This window comes from Silurus aristotelis, assembly GCF_946808225.1.
Source record: "Silurus aristotelis genome assembly, chromosome: 24".
Taxonomy (NCBI): domain Eukaryota; kingdom Metazoa; phylum Chordata; class Actinopteri; order Siluriformes; family Siluridae; genus Silurus; species Silurus aristotelis.
Window position 1 is genome coordinate 5,015,690 of NC_139597.1, and position 12,557 is coordinate 5,028,246.

A 12,557-nucleotide genomic window follows, 5' to 3' on the forward strand; every position below is an offset into this window, starting at 1 on the left:
AACAGGGAGGGATTAAAAAAAAAGAGAGAGAAAAAAAAAAAAGAAAAAAAAAAAGAAGTCAAAGTCAAGGTTGGTAGAGTCACAGCACTGGGTTCGCCGCATTCCACATTGTCTTTACTCCGTCTCCATTCGCGCATCGCACGCGCTTTTCACGCACTGGCGCAATTTACGTAGCACAGCGTGCGCTCGCGATCATCATCTCCACCTCCTCCTCCACTTTCTCCTCCTCCTCCCTCTGTCTCGCGGAAGCTGACTACCGAGAGTGCGCGCGCCCTTTCAGCACATCACCGCCTGTCATCAGATAAACTTGGACAAGGAAACTGCTTCCTGCGTCTCCGAGGATATTGCACATTGTCCCTCTGTCTCACTCTGATGTAGGTATTCTGTTGCGCTGTTTCCGTTGTGTAGGTCTAATAGTGATAGTTTGGTACACGATGCGCGTGCACGTGGGCTCATTACAAGTTCAGTAAAAAAAATGTTTAATTGTTTCATGTTTTTGGTTTTTCTTGTGTTTGATTTCCTTCTCTAAATTTTTTTGTGCATGCATTTTTTTTTGTGTGCATAATTTTCGATTAGTTTTGCTTTTGATTGTCTTTTTTCGGTGTAGGAAATTTCCATGATGCAAGAAAGTAGTGTAGAAATGGAGGCCGTTTCAATGAATGTGTGTGTGTGTGTGTGTGTGTAAAAGTAAGGATACATGACATAATGTTGACCTTGAGCTGAATTAATCTGCGCACTTGTGGAAGTGAATTGTTTTGGAAACCTGTGCAGATCCAGTTCAAGGACACTTTAAGGTCACGTTCTACATTGAAAGAATAAAAGTATGAATTCGGATCTGAAACCTGGTTTGGGGGAAAACCGGTTTATATCTATGCGTTTGTGTGTTTAGAGTTATTGAAGGCTGCTACATCCGGGAAACTAATCCGCCATGGCATCAGTTAAACTCTTAAATTGTGTGTGAATAGTGTTAAATGTTTTAATGGCGTGAGTAAAGTTTATAGGGCTTTTGGGATTAATGGTGTGAATGGTTATAAATGTGATTAATGGTCTGAATGGAGATCATGGTGTGAATGGGGTTAATTGTGTAAGTAGGGTTCATGCAGCTGAAGTGGTTTTAATTGGTTTAATTGCGGGTTAATTGTCTGATTAAACTTCCGTTTATAATATGTATAGTTATTGGATTTATAGTATTGCAGCCACTGATTATTGTCAGCCATTTTCTTAAGAAATTTTGTTTGACATAAATAAATAAACCTGACAAACATCTCCATATTGAGCCAAATGAAGAACAAAACCGTTTAAGTGTTAATAACAAACTACTGCTAATGAGAACAAATTGCCGTTTCAATTAAGCTAGTAAAAAAAACGCTAACGATAGTAATGAGCTAACAAATTACTAATGCTAACAGGTTGCTAACAGTAAACAAGTTAGCAAACTAAACAAAGCTATTAATAAGCTAACAAATCACTGCTGCCTTTAGACCATACTGATGCTAGCTAACACATTACTATTGATAAAGATTGCTAACAAGCTAATCTTTAAGGCTAATTACTGTTCAGCGAACAAATTACTTTTGCTAATTGTTACTGCTTCGATCGAGGTAAAGAAAAACACTAGCAGCTAACAGATTACAGGTGCTTTAACCAATATAACGAACTGATAATGAGCCTCTCGTGTTAGCAGCGAGCTATTAATCTGCTATTGTTTGCTAAAAAATACCACTTAATTAAAATTAACAATGCTAGTAACCAGCTAATACGTTTTTTACTGCTTCTAACAAACTTAAGAATTGCTAAATTTACAATCAAATACAGCCAACTTGTTCTGTATACAAAACACTATATTTGTATTTGTATTTTTTATTTTTTTGAAAAGCAGTAAAATCCTGTATGTTGTCGGATATTATACACTTGTTCTTATAATCTGAGAGACAAGTTGAAAAGTTTTACATCTAGCATTAAGAAATGCACTCGTCTCAATGATTGTGATGAGGTTTGACCAGACAGGGGTAAAAGTGTGTGTGTGTGTGTGTGTGTGTATGTATGTTATATTACACAAACACTATTTATATTTGTGTGTATATAAATAATAGGTCTATTTGATCAAGAAAGAATACCAGTACTGTTTGTTGTCCTTTCACCCACTTTTACTGGTTTGTGTTTACAGATTGCACTTGTTCCCTGGCATCAGACGATTAATGACTGCAGGCAAAATAAATGAAAAGCTTTTAAACTGTTCCTTTGTAAATGCAGACTGGGTTCCTGTACAGCTTATTTTACCTCTTGTGCCTTTCACCCAGAAAAGTTCATACAGCTTTAAATTGTGGTCCAATTATGAGGCTTCAATGTGTGTTAAAGGCATAAAAGGGTGTGTTCTTTAACAAAATCTCAGCAAAAGTCGTGTGAAAAGAATTTGGGATGAGAAGAGTTAGTAAAAGGGGGGGGGGGGTAAATGTAACCTGATGCACTAAGGACACATGCAGTGTTTAAAACCAAAATCTGTTTGCTTTTTTTTTTCTTTTCTTTTATTTATTTTGGTTGCTATGTTTTTCTAAACCAAAGCACAGAGTCTTCAAAACTGAAGAAAGAGGAAACAAGAAAATTAACCCTGGCTGTTGCAGACATTTTTATAAAAAAAAAAAAAAAAAAGGAAATTATTTGTTGTTTCCAAAGAGCCTAGGAAAGATTTACTAATTACGATAATTTGTGCTATAGTGTAGTATGCAAAGTAATTGAGTAATAGGTTTGCAAGCGTCTTATGTACACGTTTTGATTTTGTCCTGATAGTGCACAAACATTTGCACTCAGCTGTGCTTTTTGGACCATATGACACAATCTTTTCCAAAGGTATTAAACCTTTTGGATTTTAGAAAACTGATTATTTTTTTAATGTAATACTATATTTTGATCCTATACTGTGTTCTCTCAACTGTGAGCGCTTTGACCTTTTTTTTTTTTTGGGTGGCGTCATTTAGCTCATATCAGTCACTCAGGGGGCTAGAAGGGCAATGAGAATAAGCAGCATGTACTCTTGCACGCTTGGCTCACATGTTCTGAAGTCAACCATTTACCTGAACTTTAACACAATTGAACCTGATTCAGAATCATTCCAAACTGTGTTCTGCATCGGGATACAGTTACAGCTGAGAAGGACTAAAACGCAGGAATATGTCCTGCTGTTCTCGGATAATAGACACTGTCATGACTCATGCAACATAACATGAAACACTGGTTAGACCAAACCCATGAGAAAAAAACTGCATGTGACACAATGTGAATGAAGGATACAAAGGGTTAATGAGTTTTTCATTCAGGCATTCATCAGAACAGTAGTGCTTCTGAGACTGTATTTTATTAAATGCTGTAACTGTGTGTGCAGATCATGGCCTCAGTCCTGGAGAAGCTCATCACCTCTGTGAGCAGTGGTCCTGCTCAACCACCCACCAACAAGGTGACTGTGGTGGGAGTGGGGCAAGTGGGTATGGCCTGTGCTGTTAGCATCCTGCTGAAGGTGAGAGACCCACACAAACCCAATCACACACACATGCAGTTCCAGTGGTTGGTCGCAGGATGCTGCATTTTGATCTGATTCCTTTTTCTGTTTTGCTAGGACTTGTGTGATGAGTTGGCCCTGGTTGATGTGATTGAGGACAAGCTGAAAGGAGAGATGATGGACCTGCAGCATGGTAGCCTGTTCCTCAAGACCCACAAGATAACTGCGGATAAGGGTGAGATGTGAAGCATCTGGCCTGTTAAATAATTTTTTCCAAAACTATTGTGGTTCACAAACTTTTGTATTATTTATAAAAAGAAAAAAGTCTGATAGAAATATTGGACTTTACTGAATCACTCAGTAAAAGATTCAGATTATTAGGAACTGAATGATGACTGAAACTGAATCATGTCATTACTTAAGACCTCTGTGGAGACTCCTTGGATACTTGATTTGATTATTTTTTTTCCTTACTTCAGTATGTCTTTCCATCCTTCTTACTTTCTTTTGTACATCCAGTCTTTTCTACTTAATCCGATTCATCAATCCAGTTATTCTTTGTTATACGTAGGATGATCATTTATTTGGCTTATAAAGATAACTAATATGAACATTTTTCTTTTTTTTTTACTTTTAACATTTTATTTTCTTATTTGTTTGGCTTTTCCTATTACTAATAATTCTAATTAGTGATTGGAGGATGAGGGTTTACATGATATTCGCTGCTTTATAACTGCACTTCTATGCATGTGGTTGATCGACAGACTACGCAGTGACTGCAAACTCGCGCATCGTGGTTGTGACGGCCGGCGTTCGTCAACAGGAGGGCGAAAGCCGCCTCAACCTGGTGCAGAGGAACGTCAACATCTTCAAGCACATTATCCCTCAGATCATCAAATACAGTCCCAACTGCACCCTCGTCGTCGTCTCCAACCCAGGTGAGACTGAGCTTCGGCATGGTTTTCCTTTCACACGTGTTGATTAACATCATAACTATTGACACTTTCTATGAAAACTAAAATGTTTTGTATAAAATGATACATTTACACAGTTATTAAAAAATCTGGTCAAATTTATTGAACGCTATTGATATGTGTTTAATATTTTGGGAGTCAGTGCTGTCAGCTCCGTTCATTAGAACTGTTTCATCATTCAATTATAATGTTTGTTTTCTTTTTCTAATTTAAAGAAAAATAAAATGTGCTGATATTTCAGGACGAAAAATTTAGCACTTTGTTCGAAGCAGCGGTGCCTATACTTTTTTTTTTTTTTTTTTTTTTTTTTTTTTAATATCAAGGATCAAAAATCAAACTTGGTTGAAAATGAAATGAAAATCTTTTAAAACAGCAGCCATTTTTATTTGTGTGCTACTGCCTCGATCTCTCCATAATTAGCTGTTTATAAATTTCAAAGCTTGCTGTACCTGCACAGTACAGAGCATACACAATAAGTCATTCGTTCACATTTCGTTTAATTTATTAAAAATTTTTGCAGCTTCAATATAAAACAAACAAAGAAATGTGTTGTTAGAAATCTGTCTGCCATTTTCTTTCTTTTTTTTTTTCTTCTTTTCTACTTGTTTAATGTTTTCATATTAATGGTCACCACTTGCTAACTTTGGCCCCTGCGCCCTAGTTTGGGCATCTCTGGTTTAAAACTTAAATTTTTTTTATTTTTATTTTTTTACCCCAGTGGACATCATGACCTACGTGACATGGAAGCTCAGCGGTCTTCCTAAGCACCGTGTCATCGGCAGCGGCACCAACCTGGACTCTGCCCGATTCCGCTACATCATGGCCGAGAAACTGGGCATCCATGCAACCAGCTTCAATGGCTACATCCTTGGAGAGCATGGAGACTCCAGCGGTGAGCTTCTGAGAGGGAGAAAGTAGACGCTGGAGGAGATTGTATTTTAGTTTATGTATCCTAAACACACATGTAAAAAAGGGAAAGCTATTTATAAACATAAGCAACAAATATCAGATTAAAATGCAAGACCTTCCTGGTTCCTGTGTTCCTCAGTGCCTGTCTGGAGCGGCGCAAATGTTGCCGGGGTGAACCTGCAGAAGCTCAACCCGGCCATCGGGACTGATCAGGACCATGAGAACTGGAAGGATGTTCACAAGATGGTGGTGGACAGGTAGGATTTAAATACATATAGAGATGTTAATGTCTGTGAACACAACTGTAAAAACACTTTAGTGTTATTGCTTTGATTTTTTTCATGTGCATTTTGTTTTCAGTGTATAAATCAGTTTTATTAGTTTGATTTGTACAGACAGAAACGCTGGTTTTGTCTGATCTAGGAAAGCATTTTCATGCAAATACTACAGCCAATTCCCAGCCATTCATTCACGATTATTAAAAAAAATCTGATTTTATATGCAAAATGTTTTATTGACAGCATTAGTGTAGCTAGTTTTGTAACTTGTAGCTTGCAATGTATAAAAGTAAATCTCATTCTTTGACTCAGCTCAGTATGTTATTCTTAATAGAATGATTTAATATTACACTAATACTGAATCTAAATACAGTGTGGATTAATAAAGCAAAATTTTGATATTTCACAACATACATAGGGGACACAAAATGCCAAGAATATATTGAATTTTTCCGTCTGTCTTATGCCAAGCATGATATAATTCTCTGCAGTAGAACACGTAGGCAGCCCAAACTGAGTGATTTAAAACTCTGACCCTGAGCCATCGACCCTTGCACTTTGGTGCTACGTTCGACCTGACGGTTGCGAGACGTCATAGACTGCCTTATGTGTTTACATGCTTAAGTCAGAAAAGCAAGTAACACTTTGCTGCACAGTAAGATAAACTCGGTCAGGATGCCAGCTGGTCCTCCACCGCGTGCAGACACGCTCGCGCACACTGTCATAGCCTCGCATTTTGCTTTGAACCTCCTTGGACTTTGTTTTTGTTGGTAAACAGGAGATCGGGGTCTGATTTGATTTCTCTAGAGCAAATACACTCTGTCCCAGCTGGCAATAATATGCAATTAGCACATGTGCCCCAAAAACAAATTCAGCCTCCTTTCCATGTCAGATTCAAAGTCCACATCAGACTGTCGCATTTACAGAAGCAATTTATACTTTTACGTGTGTGTGCGTGCGTGCGTGCAAAAAAAACCCTTTTTTTTATTTATTTATTTATTTTTTTTTACTTATAGTACATTATTAGGGCTGGTTTTTAATCTGTGTTGCTGCAAGAAAACCTGTTTTGATTTGTGATTCGATTTATTTATTAGGTTAAATTTATTATGCCGTATTTTCATCCTTTAAATATGTAAATACTTTGAGCTTAATTCCTGGTTAATCTAATTCATAAATGTTTGATTGAAGAATAAAGATGTAGATGCGGAGAAGCACTATTGTGAGTGTGACCAAATCGCAGTTATAGCGGATTCAAACTTGCCCTTTTTTATTTATTTTTTTAAACGCAAGTCCTGAATTTCAGTTAGATTTTTAGACTGAATCATTTCTTATTAAATCAGTAAATATCAGTAGATGGAGTAATAGACACAAGATAAAACTTTTTACAGAAACAAGTGTCTAACTTTTTTTCTCTAATTTAGCTGAGCATCAAGAAGCACTATTCTATTATCCAGGATAAATAATGAAAGATGGTGGCGCAGTGCAATAAGGACAGCAGTGGTTGTATGTGAAGTGTTTTATATTAAACAGGTGATTAAACGTGTGTGTTTTGCCACAGTGCCTACGAGGTGATTAAGCTGAAGGGTTACACTAACTGGGCCATTGGAATGAGTGTCGCCGATCTGACTGAGAGCCTGGTGAAGAACCTGAGCAGAGTTCATCCCGTCTCCACCATGATCAAGGTGACAAGCAAACACGCACAAATAGAGGGAGGGATGTAAGGAGAAATGCACAGAGTGAAATGGAATGACAACATAGACAGGAGAGACGGACAAATGGGCAGCATGAAGCAGAGAGACTGGTGGATGGCATCCATTTTTTCAGACCGGTAGTAAGACAGAAGACTGGCGGGTGGATGGCATGAGAGAGACTGTGAGGGAGTCACAGGATGACTGATAGACTGTATCAAGTGAACAGTTCAGTGTGTCCCCTGTGTCATAAGGAAAGAGAAACATGAGAATGGAAATATTTTTCGTAACAATTCATTGTCATTAAGTCATATTTCTGAAATTGAAATTATCTTGTACATGATGAAGGATTACACCTTCATAACTAATCTCTTGGGTTCCTGTTTCTAAACAAATCTTGTTTGTGCAGTAAATATACTTTATGCATTCGATTGGCCTTGTTATATATATATTGTTAGCCATAGTTGAGCCACCTAGTGTTCAAACTAAGAACTACTGTTCATTTATTTGTTTTTGTTTAAAATATTTTTAGAAAAGGTTATGAAGAAAAGGTTTCTTTTATAGTTTAGTTTTCAGTAGACTTGTTTATCAACACTTCTGGATTTTGGATTATTAAAATCTTTAGCTGTAGGTTTCCTGAAATTTTTGCTGGATTTTTTATTTTTTTTTGTAGGGCATGTACGGGATCAATGACGAGGTGTATCTCAGCCTGCCTTGTGTCCTGAACTCCAGCGGCGTGACTAGCGTGATCAACATGACCCTTACTGAAGGTGAGGTGGGGCAACTCCGAAAGAGCGCCGAAACTCTGTGGAAGATCCAGAAAGACCTGAAGGACCTGTGAAGTCGTCATTTGGTGGCCACACACTTCTAACCCCTCCACTTAACACCCACACACATGTTCTACTTCTTGTGTTGGATGTGGATTAATCTTGTGTTGGTCATTTTTGTTCACTTTAGTTATAAAAGCTCAACCTCCATCACAATCCATCATTTTCTACTGCATTGTGAATAAAATGTAAAATCACTTTCACACGAGTAGTGCAAACAAAGGAGTTTTGTAGTTTTTGTCAACAGGCGCCAGACACCCGTGTGTTTAAAATGATTAAAAAAAATTCAATAAATCATTGATTAAAATCTTGCTTATGAATGTCTTTTTTTACTTTGCTGAAAATGAAACAAACTCTTATGAATAATATAGTATGAATATATTTAATTTTATTAAAATTAAATTAAAAATAAATTGCACACAATAACACGGTACACACCATCTTCTAATTGGAACAGACTCAAATGTCCCGAACAACAAAACCTTCAGTTAATCCAGCTTTATCAAAATTGACTTTTTGCAGATTCCTGTGTGTATTTTGTGTTTATGATTCTTCCTCCAGTTCTCTCACAAAAAACAGGACCGGGAGCATCTTTCTCGTTGCTAATCTGTTTGTTTTTAAGCGTCCGTCTCTTTTCCCAAAGCGCAGACCGAACGGGTTGTAGTTGAATTTACTGCGGGTTAAACGATGCTTGCAGGAAATGTGACTTTCCGAATCCTTCTCCTTTAACAAGAAGCAAATCCTGTCATCTTCCGAGGTGCTGCGCTCGTCCGGACCTTCCCGATCCGGTTCACTAAGCGCTTCAAAATCTACAATAGATACACACACACACAAACTGCTTAGAGGATTTATATTCAATTGATAAAAATACATTCTTTGCTTTTAGTCAGTCATCTAAATATCTGTACAACACAAAAAAGTAAAATAAAAAATCTAAATATAAAAATTCTAAGAACATTTAAATATCTTAAGAAACATATAATCCTGTAATGAATTCTAAAATAATTTCTATTAAAAATTCTAATATCTATAAAGTAATAAAAAAAATTTCATTGTAAATAATGTAGTATTAAATTATATATGAACATCCATATCGTTAAGCACTGAAATAGTAAGTCATTTATTTATTATTTTTAGTAATATATTTATCTGAATATTACTTTTTTTTAACACAAAAACTTATTAAAAAAAAAAAACCTACAAAATTTCAAGTATTTGAAATGATACTTTATCACAAGTGGGGAAAATAAATCAAATAAATCCGTTTCTGTCTCATAATCTATAGTCTGGCTCGTATAATCGGGTATTAACTCGGTGTAATATGCATTTCAAGAAATGTTTTTAAGTTTATTTTTACATTTCGGTTTATATACATTATATAGATTTGCCCCAGGCTTTCGTTTTTTTTTACTTGTAAATAATTGCATTGGTCGATAGATAAAGATTTTAGGTAAATAAGAAAAAAGCCTCTCTGATGATGCCAAAAATCATGTAACAGCAGATCAAGAAGTTCTGTTAATGTTCACAATAAACATGAGAATGGGGATAAAAGTGTGATGCGTCATGTGGTATTCGGTACCACACAAGCCAGCTAGCATTTTTCTGCTGATCTGCTGAGATCTTCATACTCAATAGTCTAGAGTTTATGCAGAATGATGCAGAATTAAAAATCTACCAAAATATTAACAAGTAAATACCAGTGTTAACAAATTCCCATATATAAACATGTTTTTGTTTTTCGCAGCATCCTGTGTAAACATGTGTGAATAATCTCAGCATTTTATCTGAAATACTCAAACCAGTTATAAGTCTTAAGTAAATCACGTCTTTACTTAGGTTTCCTGTGTCATAAACTTTTAACTGAGATTTCGACCTGCTTCATGATTGGCTGGTGATTAAAATCTTGTTAAATGAATTCTAACACTGCACACTGGGAACAACAAACTATGTTTAGTGTAAAGAATAAATAATGACAAACACCACAAAGCAGCGATGATAATAAATTTGAACTATTTTATTACTTCTGCTATTAAAAGAACAGTAAATAGTAAACTGAACTAAATATCAGAAACATCACAGACTCTTCAGTTGAAGGAATTTGGAATTTATTTTATTTATTTTATATGCAGACTCCTGAATATTATTTTTTTAAAGATTCTCTTCGTACATTTTAAATTCAGGTTCATTTACATTTCGTTTTTTTCTACAATGACACAGTAAGAATCTACTGCATAAAAGGATTTTTTTCATTTAGAATTTTCATGTAGAACCTGCAGGTCTGATATGTTGCTGATCATAAAAGAATAAAATGTGAATTTCCATGATTCATTTGTTTAGTCGTTTGCATAAAAAGCCCAATTTACAGTATAATTTAAATAGATTTATTACTCATTTTTTTTTAAACAGCATGGGAGCATAACTTCCAGTACAGTGCCCATTTGAATACAGTGTTATATACTGTTACATTCTTTTCTTTTCTTTTTCTTTTTGATTGCTATTGCTTTTCTTCATTTTCAGTCTAAAAATTAGTAAGTGTGTTGCAGTAACTTGACTCGGTAACTGACACTGCAAATTAGATGCCATTTAGACTAATTAAAAAATTTAATAGCTGGATTGATTGAAATACTTTTACACTTGAACACTTTATAAGGTACAGCCTGTTTAAGTTTCACACTAGTTGATTTTTTCGTCTCTGTTTAAAAAAATATATATAATTATATCTCACAACGAAGCATCTAAATTCACATCTTATTACCTTAAATAACCAAACTTTTAGATTGCGGTCCCAAAGTCTGAGAGCTCTGATGAAAACATTTCTATTTTAAAGATAATTGCAATAATGTTCAATTCAAGTCTTTTGGTTGTTGTTAATATTGCAAAAGATGAACATTAAGAAATACTTGCATGAAGTTATGAAGCCAGAATGAACTCTACAAGTTTGTGTAATATAACATGTTAAAACCCACGAGTGTTTCTCAGATGATGGGCAGGTCATTGAGGATCCCAAAAAAAACAGCATGAGAGCATAACTTCCAATATAGTGTCCCTTTGAATACTGTGTTATATACTGTTAGACTGTCTTGTTAGATTGTAGAAAAAAAACTAAATAAAAACAAACCTGAATTTAAGATAATCTAAATAAAATGCATGTAAAAAAAATTTTGAATCACGAATATTGTTATTGTTTGTGCTCTCTTTATTGCCCAAAAAGAAGAATACATATATTAGATATGAACATTATAAATCTCTTGCAGAGGAGTATTTTAAAAAACACAAAATAATAAATATTGACTTGCTGGTTTTCTGTTTCTGATTTCTGTTATTTCTCTCTTGTTAAATCCAGTTTAATTTTTAATGAGTTATGGTTTGAAAAAATTTGACATAATTTGAAGTGACAGATGAAGATATCAGTAAAAACAGAGCTGTAATCAACTGTAAATATGTAAATAAATGTATTAAAAATAAATGTTAATGTAAATCTATATAGTAAATGATAGACCAATTATACACTACTATTATAAAAATGCCCTCACACAAAAACAAAAAACAACGTTGTTCAATAAATACTAAGAAATTCATTCATGCAAACTTTCTGACTGTCTACAAACAGACCCCTCAAGTCTGAAAACCCTACTAAAATCACCTCGATGTCCCACCTGATCATTAGTTCCAACTATAATTATATGTCCCTTAAAATAAAGTGTTTCAATTCCATCCATTGCAGAAGTCTTTTACCTGGAATACTGACATGTGAGGATGCAGAATGAGCCACCAGGACTGATGTGAAGATGAGCAGAACCTGTAGTTTCATGATGTCGGTTGATAAAGCCGATTCCTGTGCAGATCCTCGTCTCTGCTGAGAGAAACGAGTCTATGTGAGAGGTTCCTGCAATATATAAGCATGCAGTGACATCTTTGACACAGAGAGAGAGAGTGTGAGAGAAAGAGAGAGCGAGAGAGAGAGAGAGAGAGAGAGAGAGAGAGAGAGAATTTTTTTAACCTCAGCACACCAGCTCTCTCTCCTGTTTAGACTATTTTTTGTTTTCTTGGAAATGTTATTCTTATTTATTTACCCACAGTCATGTCAGAAAGCAGGGTGATTATTTAAATTGATCCGATTTCTCGCCATCACCATGGGCAGAAAGTACGAAACACAGAACAGACAATAATGAATAAATGGAAAGCTTTTTGCGCCCCGTCTGACACGCTCTGTCTTTTTTCTGAGAAATAGGCTGAAACCAGGATAAAATGGTGCTATTACACTCTACTGCTGTCTGCAGGCAGGATTTATAGTTTTCAATACAAATACGCAGTCAAATGTTATTGACAACTCAGTGGTAAACACAAAATTACCACCCAACGTGGGTTTCAGAATTAGATTAATTTAT

General features: G+C 35.4%; 1 protein-coding gene across 1 annotated transcript; it reads left to right on the plus strand.

Annotated features, from left to right (window-relative positions):
- On the plus strand, nucleotides 1-8,476 carry ldhba (lactate dehydrogenase Ba). Its single transcript, XM_083528033.1, has 8 exons — nucleotides 1-374; nucleotides 3,380-3,511; nucleotides 3,611-3,728; nucleotides 4,258-4,431; nucleotides 5,186-5,359; nucleotides 5,516-5,633; nucleotides 7,213-7,336; nucleotides 8,016-8,476. Exons 2-8 carry the CDS (start codon nucleotides 3,383-3,385, stop codon nucleotides 8,181-8,183), a joined length of 1,005 nt encoding a protein of 334 aa, XP_083384159.1. The 5' UTR covers nucleotides 1-374; nucleotides 3,380-3,382; the 3' UTR covers nucleotides 8,184-8,476.
- The last annotated feature ends 4,081 nt before the right edge of the window (nucleotides 8,477-12,557 follow it).

What these genes read in the sequence shown, in the direction of transcription:
- ldhba (XM_083528033.1), top strand. Translation starts at nt 3,383, where the DNA reads ATGGCCTCAGTCCTGGAGAAGCTCATCACCTCTGTGAGCAGTGGTCCT. An exon ending in CAAGATAACTGCGGATAAGG is followed by an intron (nt 3,729 to 4,257) that starts GTGAGATGTGAA and finishes GTTGATCGACAG; the next exon opens with ACTACGCAGTGACTGCAAAC. An exon ending in CGTCGTCGTCTCCAACCCAG is followed by an intron (nt 4,432 to 5,185) that starts GTGAGACTGAGC and finishes TTTTTACCCCAG; the next exon opens with TGGACATCATGACCTACGTG.